The sequence below is a fragment of the Barbatula barbatula genome, assembly GCF_947034865.1.
Source record: "Barbatula barbatula genome assembly, chromosome: 19".
In the NCBI taxonomy this organism is placed as follows: domain Eukaryota; kingdom Metazoa; phylum Chordata; class Actinopteri; order Cypriniformes; family Nemacheilidae; genus Barbatula; species Barbatula barbatula.
Genome location: NC_136782.1, coordinates 9,261,836 through 9,288,479, shown reverse-complemented (window position 1 = coordinate 9,288,479; position 26,644 = coordinate 9,261,836). Strand labels below are relative to the sequence as shown.

The 26,644-nt window shown below is 41.0% G+C and overlaps 1 protein-coding gene and 2 long non-coding RNA genes across 4 annotated transcripts; all 3 read left to right on the top strand.

Moving 5' to 3' along the window:
• Positions 1-389: 389 nt before the first annotated feature.
• On the top strand, positions 390-10,831 carry scn2b (sodium channel, voltage-gated, type II, beta; the record flags this gene model as incomplete). 2 transcript variants are annotated; one of them, XM_079481163.1, is made up of 6 exons in its annotated part: positions 390-619; positions 7,693-7,859; positions 7,947-8,157; positions 8,345-8,540; positions 8,628-8,684; positions 8,929-10,831. In XM_079481163.1, the coding sequence occupies exons 1-5, from the start codon at positions 538-540 to the stop codon at positions 8,635-8,637; spliced, it is 666 nt and encodes a 221-aa protein (XP_079337289.1). In that variant the 5' UTR covers positions 390-537. The 2 variants fall into 2 exon arrangements, with proteins under 2 accessions (XP_079337289.1, XP_079337288.1); XM_079481162.1 differs by lacking the exons at positions 8,628-8,684; positions 8,929-10,831 and having other exon boundaries at positions 417-619; positions 8,345-8,544.
• Positions 10,832-15,406: 4,575 nt separating this feature from the next.
• Positions 15,407-17,062, top strand: LOC306908361. The gene is made up of 3 exons (XR_013787995.1): positions 15,407-15,560; positions 15,638-15,743; positions 15,823-17,062. It is a non-coding gene; the product is annotated as an uncharacterized lncRNA (long non-coding RNA).
• Positions 17,063-22,660: 5,598 nt separating this feature from the next.
• Positions 22,661-24,316, top strand: LOC306908555. Its single transcript, XR_013788023.1, has 3 exons — positions 22,661-22,814; positions 22,892-22,997; positions 23,077-24,316. It is a non-coding gene; the product is annotated as an uncharacterized lncRNA (long non-coding RNA).
• Positions 24,317-26,644: the final 2,328 nt, after the last annotated feature.

The window sequence follows — 26,644 nt, the reverse complement described above, 5'->3', positions numbered from 1 at the left end:
CCAAAGAAACCCACCTACTGTGAGAAAGTCAAATTTTTTGGTTGACCATAAAACACCCACCACCACCTGTTTTTTTTCCCTTTAGCTCTGCTCATTCCACTGCACTCTTTTGTACAGTGGAGATAAGATGGGGAGAGGTGGTCCTTCTGCGTGAGGCTCCATCTGTTTTTGGTTTAGCTGCAACGGCCGCATGAAATGTTCTTTCCTCCTGAATGAAGAAGGAAATTCAGTGTAGATGCACGATGACGATTACACATGTTTTGTGATACGTTAGGTGTGGATCGTTTTGAAAAGATGCTATAAAAATCGTATAGGGTGGTTCATTTGAACCCTGACAATCCATGCACACTTGTTTAACAGCAACCGTAATATCAACCAGTTCATCCTCTACAGACACTGCCAGCCATACCGTAGCATAAAACAAAAACACATTCCGCCCTTTTCTATGATTGTAAGGGAGAAATAGATCTCAGGCGTTGTCAGTTTAGTTTTATTTTGTATTATTATTATTTTTTAGTTTAGCGTCAGCGAATACCAATGCCAATTGTATTACAGTCTGGGAGGATGCAGTGGGTGGAAGCTTTTAAGTTATCCTGTGTAGCGTTGGTGATGTGTTTGGGTAAGTACACAGAAATCGCTTACATTATGGACAAAAATAAAACAAATACACAATTATTTCTTTAAAATGATAAACCATTTTCTGTGTTTGTGTGTGAGGGGGGATGAGAGGGTGCGTTGTGTAGGCTATTGACGTGCGTGCGGATCATAATAACGCGTAAAGATGAGCCTCGATGTCATAAATAGGTTTGATTTCAAATAATATACATCAACCTGTCAAACAGACGTTTGCGCAATCGCTTGTGTCTTCCTGGACGCAAACAATCTTTGCTATTACCAAGCAAATGCTGTAACATCATAAATATGTCAAATGGTTATGCTGCGGCCTTAATACACAGAAAAACATGACAACAGGTTCCCTGTCACTTACAGTATATAAAAAACCTGTGTAATGTGTGTGTTATTGTGAGCATCACAGGCACCATTACTGCGCCGATACTGTTGCCATTGGGTGAGCGTCATAAAACGCCATTTAAAGAGATCATGACATGCTTTTATTCTCCATAAGGTCATTTCATTATGATTATTACATTACATGCGGACATTTCTATAACATTTATTAAGTGTTTGCATCAGTCTTAGTTTAGATTTTTTCATCTGATGAATATGTCAGGCTTTTGTGTTCTTTCAATGTTAATGCCCACCAAGGTGAACTTCTGTAACATATTTGCATAAGACATATTAATGTTCCCGTCAAAGTTAATTAAGATATACAAAATAATATAACCACCTGAGCAATAAGCCATACAATAAAGTACACATGCTTATGTATGTGTACATTATGTCTGTTCATACCTTCAATATTATATACATTTTTCCTATTATTATGTTAGGTCTTATGTTTATTTAATAACACATGACAAAAATATTAATTATTCTAACTTAGCTAACATAAACTAACAATGAACAATACATTTACTCATTTTTTCTGTAAAAATCTGCATTTAGAAGTTGGTTTTTTATAACAAAAGGACCTGTTAACATCAGTTGATGCGCAGTGTACATACACAATAGCAAAACTTTTTACATTCAGATAAGTTGAATTGGCTGATACATTAAAGAGGCAAAGCCTATTATAGCCACAGTCAGAAAGATGGAGCATTTACCAGACAAACCCAACCCGGTTCAGATCAGGTTCAGCTGTAGAACAATGCTTGGTTTAAACTTTCAGTCAACTCCGGTTTGATCCAGACTCAGAGTTTGTGAGGCACGTGCACCTGAAAGTGTGACACGTGCGGATAACAGCCCATCACACAGAACATGGAAAGCAACATCATTTTCATTGACTTCTCGCAGGTCACAAAGCAATTCATTTTTATGTTGAAGATGAAGAGATCATTATGAAAAAATGTCATGAATTGAAACACATTTACAAGGCAGGAATAAACACTGCTGCAGTGAAAGTTTGAGAAGGCAGATACTGACTATATCAATACAGAATCAACTGAATTTAAATTATTTATACGGGTTAACAAAAAGATCTAAAGATAATATGTATGCTTCATTACTTTAAAAACCTTTATACTGTATATTAAAGTTTGGTTTTATAAAAATATAGTTATATTAATTTAAATGCTGTGTTTAATAAATATGAATGATCAACTCATATATTATCGTGCAACTCATATATCAATTATATTAATATGTTTAGAATTATAATTAATAAATGTAAATACGCAATACAAATAAACACTTTGCAGCAAAATATTTTCTCTCTAAAATGTTATAACTTTAACCTTTTTTACATTTTGAGCCAGAGATAATGTGAGTTCTGGTAGTTCTGTAGTTTTTAAACAAAGCCACTAGAGGGCGTAAAAACATAATTTCAGAATTGTTCAAGTAGTAGGGGAAAATTACATCAAATGATTTAACCAAATGTCATCCCCGCAATCTAATTAGCCATATAATACATAATATAGCCATATTTAAGATGGGATCTAAACCTATTAAAAATACTAGAAATTGTATAATTAATTCAAAGTTGTATGCTCAGGTGTCATATGGATGCCTGTAGTTCAAGGCACTGAACCAATCATCTCACCCTCTTTTTGCTTTTCAGCCATGATTCAAGATTTCAATGGGCACAGCCCCCCCTAGAGACAAGCTCATCTCATCATTGGCCTATTAGATAACCACTGGATGCTTAATGGTTCAATGACTTGGTTTCAGATAGACAAATAGGCATATACTAGTTTATAGATCTGCCTTACCATCTACGTTAACTACGTGGGTGTAATAGTTAGCTCTGTGATAAAAGTGTGTATTCTCACATATTTCTGGATTTGTGCCGAATTGTCTGCACTATACACACGTCGGGTCCTGATCACACTGTCAGGGCTTATTTCCCGATAACATATTATTGTAATGAATGATTTACCAGTTGATTTACCAGTTTAATGCTCCAAGTACTCACTGGGTCTCAAAGCACATCCTTTATTATTCTCCAGCATTTATCTTTTATCACTCTGTTGTGCTGTAAGCTTCTTCGTCGCATATCAGCACAAATATCATTGTTTACCTTTCGTTTTGTCATGTAAGCTGTGCACAGAAGAGCATCTATGCGTCCACCGGCTGTGACAAAACCCCTCTTAAATGACAAGGAAAAAAGTAAACATGTTTGGCCCCGTCGTCACGTTTAGCTGTATACGTAAATATTTTGTATCTTCTATCGAAAGTCCAGACAGATCCAGCTTTTGGGAGCTTGTTACCGCAATTTCTTGAAACTGGGTCCCATAGTGGAGACTGCTATGTCACGTAACAGCAGCAATAATGGCGGACTACATGCTAGGTTTATGCCCATGCTCCAAGTCATCTCAGTCTTTGATCCATCTCTGTGGCAGAATTACAGCGCCACATACTGGTCTGTTAACATCGTTTTGAGTCTGTTTTAGTGGTTTTGTGTGTACACAGATATTTCTTGAGACCTCGTCGTGTTTATGGATTTTTTTAGAATGAGGAACAATTGCCTGATTTTAACTCACATTTTAACACTAACCTTTGTTAATGATGCACACCATATTACAGTCAATTTATTGTGGCAAGTGTTTGCCAGAATCGTTCCGTTTTTTGCGCTGCTGTTAAGTCAGTGTCGCATCGGAGTGCATCATGCACTTGAACTGCATACACAATGTACCTTTTTCACAACTCTCCTTTTACTGTAACCTTCAGAGAAGCAAAAAAGCAACAAAAGGACACAGACGGTGCAGGGAGGGTGTAGGGATGAGGTTTGTCAGGGATTGTTGTGAGAGAGCGAGGTAGAGCTACACTGCAGTATTTTATGCCTACAGCACGCTTTGAAGGGAATAATGGTATTCATAGACATCAGATTGGTACAGAGCTGTCGTCTGGGACCCCCTTGTGCTGCTTTTGTCAGATCTCTGTTTTCATGCTCCTATAAACCCAAATGTCATGCCGCATGGTTCGCAGATGCTTAAGATTTGTGTTGTTAGTAGCTGTTTAAGGGTTCAGCTTCAGCCTATGCAGCAATGCAGTTGTGAAAAGTGCATGAGATATGTGAAAGATTTTAAGAGTGTCTGCAGTGTCGTAGAGAGCAGTGAACTAAATATACATGAAGGTAAAGGGGTGGGTGAGGGCTGATATTGACGTAGTGACGGCATTGAGTAACACACCCGGCTGAGTGCTGACTCTGCATGTGTGTGCTTCAGCTGAACGTGCATGCGTCTGTGTGTGTGTGTAAATTTCACTCACATTGAAAGACAGACTGCAGTGACCTGATGCAGAGCTGCTTGTGTGCATTAAACATGATAAATGTAGCTCTCGGTATAGATATGTATCGTAGCATTAAAGTCGTCTTGCAAAACAAGTTTAAAAAATACTACTAATAATAGTAAAGTGTCACTCTGGATTTAAACAACTGAAAACTGTAATAGTAAATATCATTTAAAAGAAATACAGTACATGCAGTTTGCACATGTGTGCGTATGTTGCAATGTCGAGCAGCTGTAGTTCTTGCTCTCTATCCACAAGGACACCTGATTTTTCTTAAGGGAGGGTGTCAGACTAAACTGCAGCACTTCGAGGGACGGTGGGTGGGTGGAGGGGAGGAGGGCTGTGGGCTGTGACGAAGTTGCTGTTACTGCTGCAGAGAGCCGGCCGATAAACCATCACTGCAGCAGCAGTGGGAACTTGTCCAGAAACAAAAAAACTCCAGACTGCAGAGGAATGAAATGGTGCAGAGGTGGAGAAAACACACTCACTTTACCACCATACACACACACACAACATTTACATCTAAACATTTGTGCTTCATACTTATGATTGTGAATGTGTAGATCATCGGCATGAAATCTAAAATAATTTTCTCCTAATACCTATCCTGGTTTTATTGTGTACCATTCCGTACTTGTTGTTACAAATGTCTTCGCAATCTTTAAAAACAATGTTAAGTTTTCCTCTTACATCATTTTTGCCAAACAGCTGAAGTGACCAATAGCTAAATAGTAATAATAATAATAATTTTAGAGTACTGTTGTAGAAAATAGTTTTTGGAAATAAGAGAAAACAACGGTTATACCCCAAAATTGGGACGCATCACGATAAAAATAAACTTGACTTCAGAATGTTGGTGTTTTAGGAGCAGGTTGATGTGTAAACTACAAACCTTTTGCCCTTCAATCAGTTCTCAAGGGACAAAAGATCCTGCCCTACATTTTTTCTTCATGAAATTCCTGCTTTGGTGGGAAATAGAATAATGTTTTACGTAAAATGATTTATGAAACAAAATTTCCTGTTAAACAATCAAGACTCATCATCTCATATAAACGGTTTCAGGAGCAACTTACATAAACATTATGTGGCACAAACATAAGTAGACCTCAGCAAAGAGTCAATAACTGCTGAGTAGTTTTAATACAATTTTAAAAAAATTATATGCAATAAAATATTAACATGAAGCAAAAAACTTTCTTTTCATGAATAAAATCTCATGCAGCAGTAAGAGAAAATAAAAGCCTTTTACTAAAACATTTTCAAGCTCCAAAACGTTTTTATTAAGTTAATTTTTGCGTAGTTTAAAATATTTCATGCAATTTTGTTTAGAAGTCATTGAATTGCATTTTCATAATAACAATGATCAAGAACCCCAATAAATAAAAATGTAGCTTCATCAGAGGACTATGTCTAGCCCAAAGTTAACTTCCAGTCTATGTTTGTAAATCGTTCTGGGCTGCGTTTCCCAATAACGATGGATCTTGGCACTTAAAAGCAATTCTACGTGCCACTTTGCGAATGTTAGTCATTGTTTCACCTGCGTTTCCCAAAAATGCACTACAAAAATGCTCTCTTTATGTTTGTTGAACCACATTTTTTTACACTTTGGGTGGTACGGAGGTGGCAATTTCTAGTTCTAGACAAGAACAGCATCTCCAGTACTGGAAAACAAGTTGAAAATTGGTTGAAGAAGATTGACAAGTCTGGCCTGCCTGGGAAATACAAGTGCTGGATCTACCAACATGGCCTGCTCTCGAGACTCATGTGGCTTCTCACCTTATACGAGGTGCTCCTATCAATTGTTGAAGGAATGGATAGGAAGTTCAACAAGCACCCTAGAAGATGGTTGGGAATACTACCCAGCTTTACATCTGTGACTAGTGGTGGATGAGTTTAAAGTTGCTAAGTGCAGACTGTCCCTGACATATGGGGACTCTCGAGACCAACTCACCAGGGAAGCAGGAGTCAGAACAAGATCTGGCCGTAAGTGGGCTGACAGCATGCAATTGACCAGACAGAAGGTTCTCTTAGGACAATGTGCAGGTTGTGTGGCGGGATTGACACAGGGGAGATACAGGTGGCACCATGATAAGGTGATGGCAGGGCTCAGAGACATCCTGGAGCAGGAAATGAGAAAGAAACAACCAGCCAAAGCAAGACCACTGCTGAGTAACATCGCCTTTGTGAAAGATGGCCAAAGACCTGCCGTCCGCAGCCAAGCCAGGCAAAATCTCCTGCAGTCAGCCCAGGGATGGGAAATGGAGGTCGACCTCGGGAGGAAACTCCACTTCCCCAAGGCGGTACTGTTTACAACTCTAGTCCTGGTGGAGTTGATGGTACCATGGGAGGAGGGCTGTGAGGAAGCTGCAGAGAGGAAAAAACGCAAATACCACTTACTCTTCCAAGACGGCCGGAACAAGGGGTGGACAACTTGGCTGATGACGCTGGAAGTCGGATGTCAAGGATTCCCAGCTCAATCTGCGTGAAATCTATTGACAAAGGTTGTAGTGAGAGGGTACTTGAGGAAAGCAGCCGTTCGTAGGCTGGAAGAAGCGTCAGAGAGAGCCTCCTGTTGGCTCTGGCACAAGAGAGACGACCCAAGCTGGAAGCCTGGAGGAGAAGGGCAGTGACCTGGCCAGTCACTGTTTACCCGCTAACTGGAGGGTGTTCTGGTTAAGGGTCAAACACCCAGAGAAGGTTGGGGACCACCTGATGACCTCTCTTCTAGGCCAAGGCTTCATCCGTTAGAAATGGGTGTATGTTAGCATTGGAGATGTATTATATAACTGTATTAGGGTCTATGTATTATCTATATTATACTCTACATTTCTAGGTCCAAACTAAATATTTATTGTAGACATGCATTACCAGCACTTTATTAATAATAAGCACAAAGTGTGGTCATTATAAATATGAACACGTCAATGAGAGAATGATAAAGGAAAGAGTTAATCAATCCAATATCTGAGCAAATCAGTATTTTTTAAGTATTGCCTTCTGCAGTCGTTGGAACATATGATAGGCCGTGTGTGATATAAAAGCTTTATAACAGCCTGAAAACCTTTAATCACATGGTTCCTCTAGCTACATTGCTGTGCAGACATTGACTACCATCAAGTAGGCTAAGCATTTTTACGGATGATTACCGAAAGTTAAATTTGGACCACAAAAGCGCACATGTGGAGTAACATTTGTTTATGTTGTTGCTTTGAAACCGTCTATACATGGGTCTTAAAATCAAGTAATTTTGTATTTAAAGGAATGTAGATAACACATGCAATTTACAGTCAAGTATCTCACCAAACAGATGGCTGAAATAAACCCGTATATCTTCACATCTCATAGCCTGTCCAGCCTCTTCCATGGATGTGATAGTGCCCCAACAGATCAACGCTCTCAACGGCACTAAGATCAACATTCCCTGTTCCTTCACATCATGCTACAAACTGGACCCCAGCAAGTTTGCCATGAACTGGACCTATCAAGAGACAAGCAACAGCACAGAAGAGATGGTGAGTTGAAAAAAGGCTATCCAAAAATTTTAACTTAATCTTACCAATCAAAATCATAATCTTAATCAAAATGTTGTATTCTTCAAGTTTATGACTTACAAGAACAAGATAACACCCCTGAAGTCCAGCCGATTTGGAGACCGGGTCACGTTTACTGGAAATTTGGAGAAGAACGATCTGTCGATCGCAATCTTAGATGTGCAGCTAGCCGATGAAGGAATCTACAACTGTTATGTGCGCAACCCTCCAGACCGCATTCCGGGTCACGGTACCATCCGGTTGTTCGTCCTTACTGAATGTAAGACTTGAACATGACCCGTGAAACTGTCAAACAAGATTTTCTGGCATTTAAGCACTTACACTCAATGTTATAAACAGCTTCTCTACTTATGTGCATCTATAATTGTATATTTCATTTCTAATTCTTTCTTTATCATACATTAAACTAAATGCCAGTCCATCTCCCTTCCTGTTTCTATGTGTAGTGCCTCCTCCGAGAGACTCGACCATCGCTGTTGCCATTGGCGCATCTGTGGGAGGCATTCTTGCTTTGCTGATTCTGTCTATGGTGGTGGTGAAGTGCATTCGCAGACATAAGAACCAGGAGCTGATCTCAGACGAGCAGAAGATGGAGGAAGAGGGCAAAGTAGACGGAGAAGGGGGGACAGAAGAAGCCACAAAGTAAGAAAGTCTGCCTTTGCATCGGTTTGTCCATTCTTGAGTGTTATTTTTCTGTTAACTGTCTGTTTACTTTGAATTCTGAAACAGACAGCCCTAACCCAGCTGCTACGTCCTGAAGGTCTAAGGGTTGGTGGAGCCATTCTGGTAAATTATAGCTTAATTCAAATTTAATTTTAATTTTGATGTGGAAAACTAATTTTTTAGCAGAGGAAACATATATTTAACATCTCGTAAGCCAAATACTGACAATGTTTATAATTTGGAGATATTATTGTGTACCTGGAGTTTGTCATAACTACAGTTGTATTAGTGGTACGCACTAGTGGTTGAGATTCCTGTAAACCGTAAACACATTATCACAGTTTTCTGTCTTTGTTATGCTTTACAGAAATGTATGAATCTCCTGCCTGAAGATATGTTAATCGTGTTTGACTCTTCGTCCTGTAACTCATCTAACATTCCAAAGGCTTGATTTTCTTGTACAGCCATCAAACCTGTCATATTACTGTGGGAAGATACCCGTCACAGTATCATGGTTTCCAGTAACCAGTGAAAAATTACAAAGTGATGCAAATTGCCTCTTTCGCTCAATATGCCAGGTTAAGATGTAACAGCATTTTCCCCTTCAACTACTGCCAGTGGATTAGCCATCCATTATTTATGCTGAGCATTTTTATAGGGATAGTACAAAAAGTACAAAAAATGGACAGAGCACGCAAAATTCTCTTTACAACTGCCAAAGTATTTTTACCCTTATGATGTTTGTAAGTTTTGACAATTTTTGAAAAACTGTTGCAACCTGGTCTCATTGGAAATACGTACACTTTTTGCAGCGCCCCAAAATACGGACCATCGGGTACATATTGCAACCCTGCATCACAATTTCCAATGACAGCAACGTTAATAACACCATATTATATTATATTGGGGTGTAATATTTTTCATTGAATCAGATGTTGCATTTTGTGTACATTCATTATTTTGTGCACACGATTAATGCGCAGTCACACTCCATTGACTTCCATTCACCCCCATGCAAATGTGACAGACCGGAAACGCAAGCCCGACCAACTATATTTCACATTTCGCTGCGTAGCAAAGCGAATTTTCTGAGGCCAAAGAATAAACCCAAAAGCGATCCACTCTCCATCCGCTGAAAACTCTCATCCAGAGCGGCTGCGTGCAGTGACAGAATTCAAAAATCGCAGCCGGAACGTCAGTTTCGACAGTGAAATGGCATTGGCTCTCGTGTGTCTTGTGACTTGTTGCGTCATCAAGTTAGCTACTTTATGAAACGCAATTGGCTGTCCCACTCCGATTGCATCATGTGCTAACCTTGATCGTACAGTTTAAAAAACCGCAACTGAGAGCATTCCTGAAGTGCGATCGTCCGCGATTAAAACCTGCTGTGCTCACACAACCATATCGTACGGCTTTAAGTGTTTGTAATAAACACCCGTGTCTGACTTCTACTTCTCAGTTGCGTGTTTGTGTGGTTGGGAAGTGGGTAGTTTAAGGTTAGGGTAGGAGTGGGTTTAGATGCTCGAAAATATCTATTGAATTACAAATAATAAGTATTTGTAAAATCATTCCGGAGGCAAATCGTGACACTGACATGCATTCTCTAGCAGACCATTAGCGCCCCCAGTGTGTCTCAAAACTAGCAATATGTACCTGATGGTACGTAATTTGTGGAGCTGCAAAAAGAGGTACGAATGAGACTAGGTTGGAAAAAGCACTGCCCTAAACTTTCTGTTTGTGCGTGTGTGTGCATGTGTGCCTTCTCATTGTGCTAGCACTCCTATTGCGTCTGAATGTAATGCTGTTTTCATAATCCAGCGGGTTTTATGACTTAGCAGTTTCATGTATGGAACATGTTCACTGTTCCAAATCTGCATTTTGCTAGTTTTAAAATAAGCTAGAGCATGTCGTACATCAAAACATATACAATCATTGCATGCCAAATTTCTTTAAATGTGATGCATATACACTGCAACGTGATCCCTCAGTTTGCACAGTATACTAAAAGAGTTTTCACACATAAATATTGTCATGTTAGGTGCAAAGTGTGAAAAATGTTACGTTCAGGTGGATTCTTGTGTTTATAGATAAAAACCAAAAGAGAAATTTTATTGCTAATATTGACTGTGTTTGATATGTTTGTAGTAGTATGAAATTTTAAACATGTTAATTTATTTTATCGAGATATGTTGAACGTATTAGATGTAACATTAGAATCGCACTTCATCGGATAATCAAATTTTACAATCAAATCAATAATCAATACAATCAAAAAACCATAATAATCTGCTGTAAAAGAAGGAAGACAATTTCTAAATGTAATAAGAAATTTGTGCAAATGGGAATTCAATGTGTTAATGGGGCGATGAATTAAGACATCAATTTTAACCCAAGCTTTTGTTATATAAGAGGTTGTCGTATTCAAGCGCATCCTTTAAGTGTCAGAACTGAAAAGGCCCTTTTTACTAAAATGACAACTGTTATTGACACCTGGCCCAGCAAACGGCAGGTCCTGGAATGCAACTATCTATGACATAGATAGGTTGAACACCGCCTCCACAGAAGAATATCAATGAATACTTCTCTACCCCCGCACACTGGTTCACGAATGACATTACTGAAGTAACACAAGTGACGCCGAACCAGATAGAGCGCACAAGCAATAAACATGCCGTTAAAAAGATCGCTTAATATTGTGCAGTGCCTGGTTGTGACTTTAGGAATGCATGATTAAAGTTTATTAAGACGTTCCAGCTCTGGATTTGCAGAAGTATTGGATCCGAAGGTAATGGCGCAGCAATCTTTTGTTGGTCAAACATATTTGTACTATGTGTCACTATTGCTTTGATCGCTTCATATGTCCTGATAATGTGTAACCTAATGTTACGTGTCTAACCAAAATTCACAGAGGGCTCCAACTAAGTTTACTACGCAAACTGCTATCGAATCATAGCAGTGGCCGTTTACCTCCAAGTCTTCAATGCGACACGCCCATTAAAACAGATCAAACAGATTGCCCTAAATATGCCCTAAAAACCCGGCTAAAGAATAGCCTATTACTTATTGATTTTGATGTTTTCGAATGTAAAAACTTCATAAATAGACCTCAGACAACAGTATGAAATAATAAAAACTGCCAGGACACCTTTAATTTAGTGCATGAAATGTATACTGTAGCCCCAAAGTGAATATTTAAGCTTTACACAAAATAAATACATTCAATGTATGAGTAACAAAGATTGCATTAGATACAAAAAAGAAGTTTAGTATCGTCACAGTCTTTCCAAAACCTAAAATAATAATTATTATCTATGTTTGTTGTTGAGTTTTGTTATTATCTAACCAATAAAAACTATTAAAAGTGCTTGTCAACTTTGACAACACAGTATTTGATCAGTTAAAAATAACATGGTTTTTGCATTTCCTGAAGAAAACACTGTGGACAGCCACGATGTGCTATTTTCACTTTCTTCCAATTGCTGGTCCTAAAATATAGAGTAGAGTAACTGCAGGTGTGGTTTATCACTTTACCTTTGGACAAGCTACACAAACATTTGACAAATATTCAAGTACATTTTTATTTAAATTTTCAATTGACTATTATTGTTTTAAAAACACAACTTTAAATTGATAAACAAAGGCTCAGGAGGAACATACTAATCTATTTCCTGTTTTTCCCGCAATACTCCATCTTGCAAGTCCATCTATAAGCCTTGTTACTTGTCCTATACAATCATGTTAGTATTTCTATAGGGAGGTAAATAAGAGATGGAGTTAAGTTTATTTAAGAAAGCTATATATTTTTGAAGATTGTAAGGCAAAATGAAAAATGTTTGCTAATGCACACTTCTAATTTTGTTATCTAATGTAATAAATGGTCTTTTTAGTGTCCAGATAGTTTTGGGGGGCACTGTAAGAAAAAGTACATGTTAAGAAAGCATAAATAATGAAAATACTAATCTGGGCGAATTTCAAATTATGAAATGCAAATGGAAATGCAAACACTATTGATATCTATTTTGATTGTGGTACAAACAGAGATTGTGAACTCAGTTTTGGTTTGTTTTATATATGATTTCAGATTCCATACAATCTGCTACATCTAAGCATTCGTCCAGCCATTATCTACAGGGTTACAGTATCATATTCCAGCAAATGTGAGAAGGTTTTGAATAATTTATGAACAAATTTCTATATTCTGTCTATATAAAGTAGCAATATATAGTAAGTCTCATATAAAACGATCTGTATATTTAAACATAAACAGGTCAGTATTATAAAGATGTGGGTTTAGAACACTTACATGGAGCTCATAGCAAATAGTTTTTCTTTGTGCTGCCAAAAAATAATAGTGAATATACAGTGCTAACTTGTGTCATTCACGATTTTGTTGTTCTCAACATATGATAATTTCTCCAAATGCCTGGAGTAACAGAAATTTTCTGTCCAATTTTTGTTCAGTCCAATCCTGTTTTATGTAACAAATAACTCAGCCACATCATTTGTTCTAGTAATGTGAATGATGGCTAACTGTATATCACGTAACTTACTGAGAAGAAGTGCGCATATAGCCCGGCAAGAGATAACATCGTATATGTCATCATCATACTCTTGGAGGTTGGCTCGGTTGGCCTTAATCAGCAAGCAGCTATTCAAAAACCCTAGTAATGGATAAGTCAAGGCTTAGCAACCAGCCAGAGCACCATAGCAACCGATTTTATAGAACTTTGTAGAGTCATATGGGTGGGATCTATCGATACTGAAGGCCTACAGTGGCCATATCTCAGCAATACAAGATCATGGAGATATGTTGATGACTTTGGGCAGTCTACTTTGGGCCATTATGAGCTTTATGAAAATATCAAAGAGACACGGTGATGGTCTCCAGCACTACTTACATTTTTTATTACAAATTGCATTTCGATATTTTAACATTTAATTTTTTTTTTGTTTGTTTTATTAGAATTCTTTTGGAAGTTGACAACTTAATATACTAACATGTACTTAACATACTGTAAGCATGTAATGCTATGGTAATATCATGGTTTTTACACAATGTACCATGGTAATTCAACAGTGTTGTTTTGTAAAGGAATGTATTCTTTATTAATTATGTTTGATGTGTTATGGATTTAAAAATACTCTGAGATTTACTTGTGCACCATTATTGATTTTGTCAAATTATGTTATTAATATGAAACAAATCCATTATTGTGATTATGTATCCAAATCCAATTAAATTAACACACAGTTCTAACGTGTATGGGGATTGTGAATTGCTGACATTATTTCTTAATGTTTACAGTTTTACAGATGCGTCTTCTGTTTATATAATGTTAGCAAAACTGCAGACCCATTCAAGTTTATTCACCCCTAAACAAAACCATTAGCGTGGTTTGTGAAATTTAATTATACATTTTAATGGCTGGTACTTTATTGGAATCATCTTGATTGCTGAATATCTTCTACAGAATATGACAATGATTGGGATAATGACACATATGGTTTACAATGTAATGGTAACCATGATGTTGGGTCAAGAAAAGTAACATAACTTTGCACTGCCAGGAGCCTGATGTTATATTGAAAAAGAAATATATACTGACAGAAATATGATGTAATGTTACCATGAAAATTATACTGTTGTTTTGTGTTGCCTTGATGTTTTCTTTTACTTTTTTGCATATTCAACAAGCTCACTCAAACATAATGTTCCTATGAACATAAAGAACAGCAGCGAGTCGGCTTGGTTGGAACGGTATGGGACCAGTTTTTCATAATGCATGCCTCTGTTTCAGTGTTTAAAACATATGCTTGTACTGCACCATAGTTATGAGCTGCCTCATTGGCCCATTGATCGCTTTTTTAATAAAGGTCAAGAAACAAAGTATTTGTCTCTGTTACCCTTTTAAAGCAGTTGTCTTAAAGATTAGGTTTTTTTTAACATATCTGAGATTCCCCTTTGTTTCACAGAAGAATGTTGAAGGTTTTAAAAAAAATTTGAGAATGAAAAATGAAAAATCACACATTTTTGTGTGAACTACTTTATTTAAATATGCTACTGAAAAAAGAATTTTATTCGCAGGTATGTCGTTGATTATACTTATGAAGTAGCTGATAAACGGGCAGTTTATACACAAATGTGTACAAATGCAGAATTTCACATATATAAAATTAGATTTAGCTTCATAAATAAGATTTGGCTATTTTGTACTTTATGTGTCTATGAATTTTTAACACTGCAAGGAGATTTGGAGCAGGTTTTTTTTAGAGAAGAACTTACAGAGGGTGTTTAGAGGCCAGCGTGTCTGCAGTGTGATCAACAGCTTCTGAAAAAATCGCAGCACAAGCAAAACTAAAGGTGACCCACGCATGCGAAAATACACCCTAGATATTCATCAAAGTGCCAAACTGCGCCTGAACACATGCGGTCCGTGCCTTAAACCTGCAAAGAATTAACAGGAAAACTGTCAAGTTGCTCAAATCCATGTCGAGCTCTATCTTGACAAACTAGGATAGATGACATAACGTTTGAGTGTATATGTCGATTCGGTACTAATAGCACCATTAAAATAAAAGCAGTTTGACAGTATAATATTTGAAGGAATTTTAAGGTTGTTTGTTTCAGAGGGCATTCACCGACAGTCAGTCAGCGGGACAGCAGGTGTAATTTTAGACATCTGCTGTCTCCTTTTTCTTGTGATATGTGCCTTTGTCCCCTAGGATCATTTTTCGCAGTCATCTAAAATCCTACTCTTATTGTGATTTGCTACAAAGCAAGCATTGTGTTCGTAAAGACTTTAAGATTTAACCTTAAACGTTCTTCTCAATTTCAGCCATGGTTTTGTGGTGATGCGATTGCCTGACCCACCTATGTTTGAGGAAATGGTACGGTCCGGGGGTATAAAGGTAGATAGGACTGGCATGTCACACAGGTGTGTCCTATAGGGCTTCCGGGAGTACTTTTATTTCCGGTGGGTTGGGCTACACGTCCAAGAGGTAAGAGCTACCAGTGGCAGTTAAAGTGTTGATATTTAATGTCAAACAGGGTAAATGGAGATGCATTTAAATTACAGTGTGGTTGAGGAGTACTGCGGGCATTTGTGAATGGCCATGTATTTTCGAGAGCCATTAGTGAAGTCTGCGTCAAGTGCGTGGTGCATTACGGGTCATTAGCTGCAGGTGTGTTACTCATTTTCACGTATAGGGTTGTGGGAATGTATTTTCCCTCTAAATTCATTTGCTTGTTATATTTTTGCAGTGACTTTGGGTGTTGGAGGTGTTGCAGCAGGCTGAACCGACGCCAGTTCGCAGGCTGATACCGGCGCTATTTGGGGCTGTGATTCTCCCTTATGGACTAGCGCTATCGTACCTGCATGTATAACGACTGCTTGAACTGGAGTGTTTTCCGAGATAGACAGTGCCACTATTGTTCGCACTGATTCGTCCAACTTACCATTTCTCCTACCTGACTGCCTAGTGGATTCCTGAACCGGGTTGTTTCCAGACCCGTTACTTTTAGTGCGACGCTTAATTTACCTTCCACTTTCATTTCCTGCGTAGCGGATGCATGAAGCTGACTGTTCCGGACCGAAGTGGACAGTCCGTAGAGTCGTGTTTATTTCCCTTTTTGCTCTTTCACTCGTTGCCGTGCCTGGGACAGCGTCTTTGTCCCGGTTGGTGTGGAGGATCTATTCCCATTTAGCTGGCAGTTATTTCCAGTGTATAATAACCATTTAGTGTCTGTTGACGTGCTTCGATATCGCGTTCTGCGTGTCTATAGGCACGACATTTGGCTCTCTTTCTCGGAGGACTGGTGATTACCGGACTAGCTACTATTATCGATGTCATTTTGGGCGTAACTTGTTTTGTTTAAATTGATTTTGTTTAATTCGTTTTGTTTAAAATTTATTTTGTTTAATTCGTTTTGTTTAAGTGATTTTGTTTACTTCGCTTTGCCTAAGTGATTTGGTTTTGTTTAAGTGATTTTGTTTACTTCGTTTTGCTTAAGTGATTTGGTTTAATTTGTTTTGTGTAAGTGATTTGGTTTACTTCGTTTTGCTTAAGTGATTTTGTTTACTTCGTTTTGCTTAAGTGATTTTGTTTACTTCGTTTGTTTTGTTTAAGTGATTTTGTTTAATTTGTTTTGTTTAAGTGATTTGGTTTAATTTGTTTTGTGTAAGTGATTTTGGGATTGAGTTTATTAATTTTCTTTTCGTTCCAGAATTAGGGGGAATTAGTCGCGGTCGAGATCCTCTGTATGTGGTGCTGTGGTTGACTTGTTTGTAGTGTCCACAATATCGAAACATTTGGCGTGTGGTGACGTGAGTGAGCACAACGGTTGTCGGATCAATCGGACGACTTTCCCCAATTCTGGGTTGGACGTTTTAAGTGTGTGTATGCTTTGTACGAAGATGATGGCCTGTTTCTTTTAATGACTTTAATTAAATGTGATTTTGTATTTTAGATGGTGTGTGTGAAATAAATTGTTTACCAGCTTCCCTTTTGTCTGCTACCTGTCTCAGCCAATAACGAACCTGTGAGCTTTTGGTGATTTACTTAATTTTGGGTCCCTGGCCCTATCCGGGGTGGCGTAGTCTGCTCATGCTTTGATTAATCTCCTTTCACCGTATGCCATCGCCACATTTGGCGTAGTCGGCAGGGTCTTGGCTGTTGTACGGGTACAGACGTAGGGATTTGTATTTTTTTTCACACATATATATATTTTCTTTCTTCTACTTGACCATATGGTGGAGACGCGTCTGGTGATTACCCCTTATATTGTGTAGAGATGGAGGCTGAATTACAGGAAATGAGAGACCTTGTGGCTCAGTTGAAGGCCGATAACGATCGACTGCGACAGGAGCAGACACCGGTTGAGTTGCTTGATCCTGGCGCAGGCTCTAGTAGTGCGTCACGGCCATTAACGCCTATATCTGTAGGATCCAATGTTAACACCGTTGAGCGCTTTGTTTTTGTTCCTCGTGAACGGCGCTGTCCCAAATTTAATGGTAGGTCTGGTGTAGGCATTGAAGAGTGGGTCGAAGAAGCTCAGGCGTGCATGCGCATGCGGACGATGACGGCTGTCGAGCAGGCTTTCTTTTTGTTTGATCATCTTGAGGGAGAGGCTCGGGATGAGATTAAATATCGGCCGAGCCCTGATAAAGATAATCCTGAGAAGATTATTTCTGCATTGCGTGAAGTGTATGGCTGTCTCGAGTCCTATATTACGCTTCAAGAAGCCTTTTACTCACGGCGACAGTTGGAGGGAGAAACGTTACAAGAGTTCTCCCTGGCGCTCTTGAGTTTATTTGATAAGCTTAAACAACAGTCTCCGCATGCCATTTTAGATGCGCAGGTGGTAGTTAGGGATCAGTTTATTGAATGTGTGTTGGATAATGCCTTGCGCAGAGAATTGAAACAATTGGTAAGGCGTCAGCCTGCTGCAACACTGTTAGATGTCCGAGGGGAAGCAATTCGCTGGGAGAGAGAGGGAGTGCCAGGCGGTGTACGGGGGCGCAGTCAGTCTGTTCCTTTGGTGCAGGGACATCAATGTGGCGTTAAAGATGATTCTGAGGTAAATCCTGAGCAGGGACATCATTCACAGGAATTTAGGGAGTTGAAGGAAATGCTGATTCGACAGCAACAGCAAATTGATCAGCTTTCTCAGACTTTAGCCCGTAACCATAGTCCCCAGTCTCGTGGTCAGCCACTGCGTTCTAGTTACGTGATTTGCAGACGGTGTCAACAGCCTGGCCATTTTGCTCGAGACTGTCAGTGGCAGCCCCATTCGTCTGGCCCTCAAAACCATTCCCGGGGTAACCTGATATCTCGTGATGCTAGGTCAAGTTTCCCTAACCAGCCGGAAAACTAGTACCCACCGGACTGCAGAGTCTCAGTTCGGTTGGAGGTAAGAATGGCTCTTGTGATTTTCGTGCCAGCGGTTCTGTGCCTCGTTTAGTCTCCTCATGCCCACATTTAGTTGCAAATATTGGCGGTGTGCCCATACCCTGTTTGATAGACACTGGTTCCATGGTATCGACCATTACAGAGAGTTGTTTTCGGTCTGGATTCGAACCATGGGGCCAGCGTCGATTACAAAACTGTCATTGGTTACAGCTTAGAGCAGCCAATGGACTGGAAATCCCTTATATAGGGTATATGGAATTGGACGTTGAACTGTGTGATCGTGTGGTATCAGGGTGTGGCATATTGGTTGTGCGTGATCCACCTGGGGGTAATTCTAGTGTTCCTGGGATTTTGGGAATGAATGTTCTTGGTCGCTGTTATCGTGAGCTTTTCGGGCAGTACGGACCGACCCTATTTGAGCTACCATTAGTGACCCAAGACGTGGGAATATCTCGGGCCTTCCAAGCCTGTCAGAAAGTAGATGGCGTTCTGGCATACGGGGGCAATGTAAGAGTCCGTGGGCATCGGGTTTGTCGCGTTCCAGGGGGCACTATGAAGTTTGTAACAGCAACATGTTCGTCCATGTTTAGAGATAAGATCGTGTTATTCGAGCCCCTTGACACTGGTCTGCCTGCTGGCTTATTGGCCTCTCCGTCGTTAGTGTATGTCGACGGTGGTTTGGTTTGGGTGCCTGTTGTCAATGTGGGTGTTCTCGACGCTGTTTTATACCCGAAAACCATCCTCGGGAAGTTGCGGGAAGTGTATCTGGTGGATTCACCTGCCGGACTGACTGAGGTATCTGCGGTTCCTGCTATCACAGTGACTTGTGATATGATGGCAGCCCCTGAGGCAGCACAGGTCGAGAACATAGAACTGTCAGGGCTGTCGGATGAGGAACAGGGCAAGGTTAGGGCTCTCCTTCAGGAATTCCAGGCGGTGTTCTCTGCTGGGGAGGGAGACTTGGGTTGTACCGACCTCCTGTCCCATGAAATTCCTTTAATCGACGAGACGCCTGTTCGACAACGCTATAGACGGATTCCTCCATCTGAATATGAGTTAGTTAAGACTCATATTGGCCAGCTTTTAGACACCCAAGTGATCCGGGAAAGTTGTAGCCCGTACGCCTCCCCATTAGTATTGGTTAAGAAGAAGGACGGTGGCCTACGCATGTGCGTAGACTACCGCCAACTCAATGCTAAAACTCGGAAAGATTCGTTTCCACTGCCTCGAATCGATGAGACATTGGATTCATTGACAGGGGCTCGCTGGTTCACTACGCTAGATCTGGCCAGCGGATATAATCAAGTCCCGGTTGCAGAGGCTGATCGCTACAAAACAGCTTTTTGTACACCTTTTGGTTTATATGAATGGAACCGTATGCCTTTTGGTTTGTGTAACGCACCAGGCACCTTCCAGCGGTTGATGCAACGGCTGTTTGGCGACCAGCAACATCAGTCTCTCCTGCTGTATCTAGACGATATTATTGTCTATTCCTCCTCTGTGCAACATCATTTACAGAGGTTGAGGATGGTGCTGGAACGGTTGCGGGCTGCTGATCTTAAGGTAAACTTGGCCAAGTGTGCATTTTTTAGAGAAAAGGTGCAGTACTTAGGACACGTAATATCCCCCCAAGGAGTGGCCACAGACCCGGCAAAGGTTGAGGTTGTGGCGCAGTGGCCACGCCCCAAGACTGTGTCAGAGCTACGTACCTTTCTGGGATTTGGTAGTTACTATCGGCGATTTGTGGAAGGGTTTGCTCAGATAGCAGCACCGTTGCATCGGCTGGTAGGGGAGGTAGGACAAGGGAAGGGGAGAACTAAGATACAGGAGTTGGATGCGTTATGGTCCGAACAGTGTGAACAAGCATTCCGGACCCTGAAAGCTAAGCTTGCCACCACACCAGTCCTGGCATATGCTGATTTTAAGTTACCGTTTATCTTGGAAGTCGATGCCAGCTATGTAGGGTTAGGTGCTGTACTGTCTCAAGAGATTGGGGGCAAGGTGAGACCAGTGGCCTATGCCAGCCGTAGCCTGCGTCCTGCAGAGCGTAACACTGCTACCTATAGTTCTATGCGGCTTGAGTTTTTGGCTCTCAAATGGGCCATGGCTGAAAAGTTTCGTGAGTACTTATTGGGCCATCGTTGTATCGTTCGTACAGACAATAACCCCCTTAGTCATTTGGCGACTGCTAAGTTAGGTGCCACCGAACAGCGATGGGCAGCTGAACTAGCGGCCTTTGATTTCGAAGTGCAGTACCGATCCGGGAGATCTAACCAGAATGCGGATGCGCTATCACGCATGACTCCTAAGGAACGGTACCTGGAAAGGGAAGGCTCGTTGGGAACATTAGTTCCTGAACTGCTTAGGCGTGCTGGAGTGGTGGATCGGGCAGACTCCACCACTGTGAGGGCCATGCAGGTGATGCCAAATCGATCTAGACCAGAGTTGGCTCGATTACAGGAGGAGGATCCCATTATCAGTTCAGCTTTTAAATTTTGGCGCCAAGGGCAAGGCCCAGGGCCCCAAGAACGACGACAGTTACCCAAGCTAGTGTTGGTGTTACTCCGGCAATGGGAGCGGTTGGAGGAACTGGGGGGCCTATTATATCGACGGGTTTGCAGTCCTGATGGTGGTGCAAAGGTGTTGCAGCTGGTGCTGCCTGTTGTGTTACAGACTGAAGTGTTGACCCAACTGCATCAGTGTCATGGGCACCAAGGCACCGAGCGCACTTTGGAACTGGTGCGACAGCGGTGCTACTGGCCTGGGATGTCGGCCGATGTAGCCCGTTGGATACAGCAATGTGAGCGGTGCCAGCAAGCCAAAGAGGCTGCCCCAGTCCCCAGAAGCTACATGGCCCATCTGTTAGCTTCCCGTCCAAATGAGATAGTGGCCATTGATTTTACGGTCCTAGAACCTTCTCGTTCGGGGCATGAAAACGTGTTAATAATGACAGACATTTTTAGTAAATTCACAGTGGCAATCCCTACTCGGGACCAACAGGCGGCGACTGTGGCTCGCGTCCTGGTTGACGAATGGTTCTTTAAGTTTGGGGTCCCAGGCCGTATCCATTCGGACCAGGGACGTAACTTCGAATCGCATCTTATCCAGCAGTTGTGCACCCTTTACCAGGTGGGTAAGTCTCGTACTACCGCATACCATCCAGCTGGTAATGGCCAGTGTGAACGGTTTAACCGTACCCTGCACAATTTGTTGCGGACCTTGCCCACTGGAAGGAAGAGGGATTGGGCCTCTTGTTTGTCCCAGGTGGTATTTTGCTATAATACCACTCCCCATCAAGCCACCGGTGAGAGTCCTTATTTTTTGATGTTCGGGCAAGAGCCTAGACTGCCTGTGGATTTCTTGCTTGGTCGGGTGCAAGAACCAGTGGCTGGTGGAGTTCATCATTGGATGGAAGAGCATCAGGCTTGCCTTAAAGTGGCCTTCGAAGGTGCCCGTGAGCGGTTGCAGGCCGCAGCTCAGCATCGCAAGGCGAAGCATGATCAACGGGTAAAAGAGCAACCGCTAGAAGAGGGCCAAAGGGTCTATCTGCGAGAACGTGGGTTCTCCGGGCGCCATAAGATCCAGGATCTGTGGAGCTCGATCATCTATCAGGTAGTTCGAGTGCCACGGGATGGGGGATCGGTGTACTCTGTAGCACCAGTGCAAGATCTCACTAAAGTCCGTAACGTGCATAGAGTGTCCCTAAAACCCAGAGTTCAAAGGGATCCCATGCCGACCGAGTCCTTTAAGGATTGGCCGGAGTTGCCAGTACCTTCAGTAAGAGAGGAAGGCTTTGAGGAATTTGAGGATGGGGATTTAGCCTTGGTGGTGACCCAGGCCCCATCAGAAATTCCAGAGAGCATTGGGGTGAATAGAGCATCGCCAGAGGTAAGGGCGAGTCCTGCGGTACCTGGGGGTGCAGTTGGGGGGAGCGAGAGGAGTGTAAGTGTACCATTAGACGTAGTACCAGATTCTATCGGACCGTCTAGTATCTCCGAAAGGATCGTTAGACCTAGACGTGCTAGGGCCGGGCAGCATACGAATTTGTACCATTTACCACGGACCGTAGGGGCTGAGGCTCATCAGATTTCTGCTGGGTCTACTTCAGGGCTAAATCGTGCTATGGCTTTCAGACCTTGAGGCTACGTTGTTCATCGTCGGGACTACGATGACTTGTGGGGGGGGTAGATTGTGGTGATGCGATTGCCTGACCCACCTATGTTTGAGGAAATGGTACGGTCCGGGGGTATAAAGGTAGATAGGACTGGCATGTCACACAGGTGTGTCCTATAGGGCTTCCGGGAGTACTTTTATTTCCGGTGGGTTGGGCTACACGTCCAAGAGGTAAGAGCTACCAGTGGCAGTTAAAGTGTTGATATTTAATGTCAAACAGGGTAAATGGAGATGCATTTAAATTACAGTGTGGTTGAGGAGTACTGCGGGCATTTGTGAATGGCCATGTATTTTCGAGAGCCATTAGTGAAGTCTGCGTCAAGTGCGTGGTGCATTACGGGTCATTAGCTGCAGGTGTGTTACTCATTTTCACGTATAGGGTTGTGGGAATGTATTTTCCCTCTAAATTCATTTGCTTGTTATATTTTTGCAGTGACTTTGGGTGTTGGAGGTGTTGCAGCAGGCTGAACCGACGCCAGTTCGCAGGCTGATACCGGCGCTATTTGGGGCTGTGATTCTCCCTTATGGACTAGCGCTATCGTACCTGCATGTATAACGACTGCTTGAACTGGAGTGTTTTCCGAGATAGACAGTGCCACTATTGTTCGCACTGATTCGTCCAACTTACCATTTCTCCTACCTGACTGCCTAGTGGATTCCTGAACCGGGTTGTTTCCAGACCCGTTACTTTTAGTGCGACGCTTAATTTACCTTCCACTTTCATTTCCTGCGTAGCGGATGCATGAAGCTGACTGTTCCGGACCGAAGTGGACAGTCCGTAGAGTCGTGTTTATTTCCCTTTTTGCTCTTTCACTCGTTGCCGTGCCTGGGACAGCGTCTTTGTCCCGGTTGGTGTGGAGGATCTATTCCCATTTAGCTGGCAGTTATTTCCAGTGTATAATAACCATTTAGTGTCTGTTGACGTGCTTCGATATCGCGTTCTGCGTGTCTATAGGCACGACATTTGGCTCTCTTTCTCGGAGGACTGGTGATTACCGGACTAGCTACTATTATCGATGTCATTTTGGGCGTAACTTGTTTTGTTTAAATTGATTTTGTTTAATTCGTTTTGTTTAAAATTTATTTTGTTTAATTCGTTTTGTTTAAGTGATTTTGTTTACTTCGCTTTGCCTAAGTGATTTGGTTTTGTTTAAGTGATTTTGTTTACTTCGTTTTGCTTAAGTGATTTGGTTTAATTTGTTTTGTGTAAGTGATTTGGTTTACTTCGTTTTGCTTAAGTGATTTTGTTTACTTCGTTTTGCTTAAGTGATTTTGTTTACTTCGTTTGTTTTGTTTAAGTGATTTTGTTTAATTTGTTTTGTTTAAGTGATTTGGTTTAATTTGTTTTGTGTAAGTGATTTTGGGATTGAGTTTATTAATTTTCTTTTCGTTCCAGAATTAGGGGGAATTAGTCGCGGTCGAGATCCTCTGTATGTGGTGCTGTGGTTGACTTGTTTGTAGTGTCCACAATATCGAAACATTTGGCGTGTGGTGACGTGAGTGAGCACAACGGTTGTCGGATCAATCGGACGACTTTCCCCAATTCTGGGTTGGACGTTTTAAGTGTGTGTATGCTTTGTACGAAGATGATGGCCTGTTTCTTTTAATGACTTTAATTAAATGTGATTTTGTATTTTAGATGGTGTGTGTGAAATAAATTGTTTACCAGCTTCCCTTTTGTCTGCTACCTGTCTCAGCCAATAACGAACCTGTGAGCTTTTGGTGATTTACTTAATTTTGGGTCCCTGGCCCTATCCGGGGTGGCGTAGTCTGCTCATGCTTTGATTAATCTCCTTTCACCGTATGCCATCGCCACAGTTTATTGGATTTTTGCTTATCCTGGCCTATACTGATTACAGGACGTGTAACATAAATTTATAAAGTTCAGAAAATTCTGACATCTTTGTAACATTTAACAAATTAAGTATATAGTGTTTTGTTTTATCAGTAGAAGGAGATATTTCTTCCACAGCCGTAGTGGAAAAAACAAGGCATTTTTCCAAAAAGAATCACATTTTTAAACAAAACTATTGTTTTTAAAATAAATTTATAAAATAGATTTCACAAATCCTCTTAAAATTTGAAATTTAAATTTTTAAGTGTTGTCCATATAAAGTCTATCAGTTATGTATTTGCCTGTTTATTTATTCATTGTTTAATACATTTGTTTGGGTGAAAAACATTTTTGTAAAGGCTTTAAATTACATTTTAATTTATTGAACGAAACATACACAGTAACACAGTAATTTTTTACCACAGTAACACAGTAAACATGTTTTTGTATATTTGTAAAAAAGCTATCATACTGGCTCACCTTTTTGCAATTGTATCAGCTTAAAACATTTTAAGAATCAATTTCTCATTTATTTTACTACTGTAAGTTTGTCATTGTTGCATTCCTCCAAAAGAAACCTTGTCACACTTTGGAAGTGGAAAATGTGCTAGACTATATTCTATGATGATTATTATAATCATTAAAAAGGGCTATTTGTCTTGTGTTAATACCTTATTTTGCCTGTTTAATTTCAGTAAAACAATTACTTCACACACAATGAACCTGCCTGCATTAAAGTAAACCACAAAGTTATTTTAGAAAGTAACAGACCCTCAAGGTTACAAAAAAAACGCATTTTGGTGGTGAGCTGATAATGTGTAAATGCATACTGTACAAACACAAACATGGTAAGAGATGTTAACTTACCCCCATACGCAAATAAATGACTGAACCTGAATATCACTGAAGGTTTGAAGAGAAATTCGCACCCTGCCCTATACCCGTTCTCAGGCCTCCGTTTCGCGGTGCGGTCCTCATTAAAAAAAGTTAAAACCATCAAGAAATGTAAATCAGGCAGGTGTGCATCCTTCTCCGCAGTCTTGCAGTTCCTGGGACGTTGAAGATCTGAAGAACCGCAGCGTTCGACCCTGATTCTCGGAGAGAGTGCGAGAGAGATTTGGAGAGAGAAAGACAGAGGAAGATTGTAAGGTCACTGTTAAGCACTTGAAATGCAGAGACTGTCTCTCTCCCTCTCTATCTCACTGTTCGTCCCATCTCCTTCTCTCCTCCACCCCTCCCCTCCGCTCTTCTCCCTCCGGCTAAGTTTTGCAACATCATGCTCCCCTTGTTGGTGCAGTCCAGGGGAGTCTAGCGTCCTGCAGCCGTCTCAGGTGTTTTTCTGGCAGAGCTGTTTGATGGGCATTCTTGCGTCAGTCGTCTTATAAAATGCTGGTTCTTGCATATCATTTGTTAGATGTTGTGATTCAGCTTGAGGTGTCCCGAATATAAATTTCAAGTGAAGTGTGCACAAATCAAGGGTTTTGAAAAGAACCAAATTAGCGTAGCAGTCCTTAAACCGACATATGTTTTTTTCTCCAAAACTGTCGCCAAACTCTATCTGGTTGTAATTCCTTCCTCTTTTCCTCTTTTCATTCCCATTCATTCTGTGAGTCTCTCTTGTCCAGTCTCCCTCCCTCTCTCTCTCTCTTACTGGTTCTATACAGTAGATTGCATTATGGGAATTGCTTTCTCTCTTTCACAACCCCACCCTCACACACATGCTGTGATATGCTATCCCAAGGTCACATTGTCCTGAGTGTGAGTGTGTAAATGTGTGTGACCCCAGGAGGTTGATATTGAGTGCTATCCTATAAATCACAATGCCCTACACTGACATTTTGTCAGTCGGACAGCCATATGTGTGTCTGTGCGAATGTCTCTGCTCGGATCAGATGTCTGTCAAACAGCTGTTGTCTCGCTATGGTCTCACTTCATGCCTCGGCATCGAGCGATAGGGGTTGTTCATCTGGAAATTTTCCCCGATCAGCTTTACAGAGCCTTTCAATTGGCTACCAGATAGTAAGAGATGCACTTAGGTGGAACTTATAGGTTCATAATTCACCAATGAATTCTCTAAGGAGAATGTATTTGCATTCCGCTTTGTTCTCAAAACATTCCTAAATATGTCTAATTTGCATAGTTTACTTTCAAGGACACTTTTTTCATT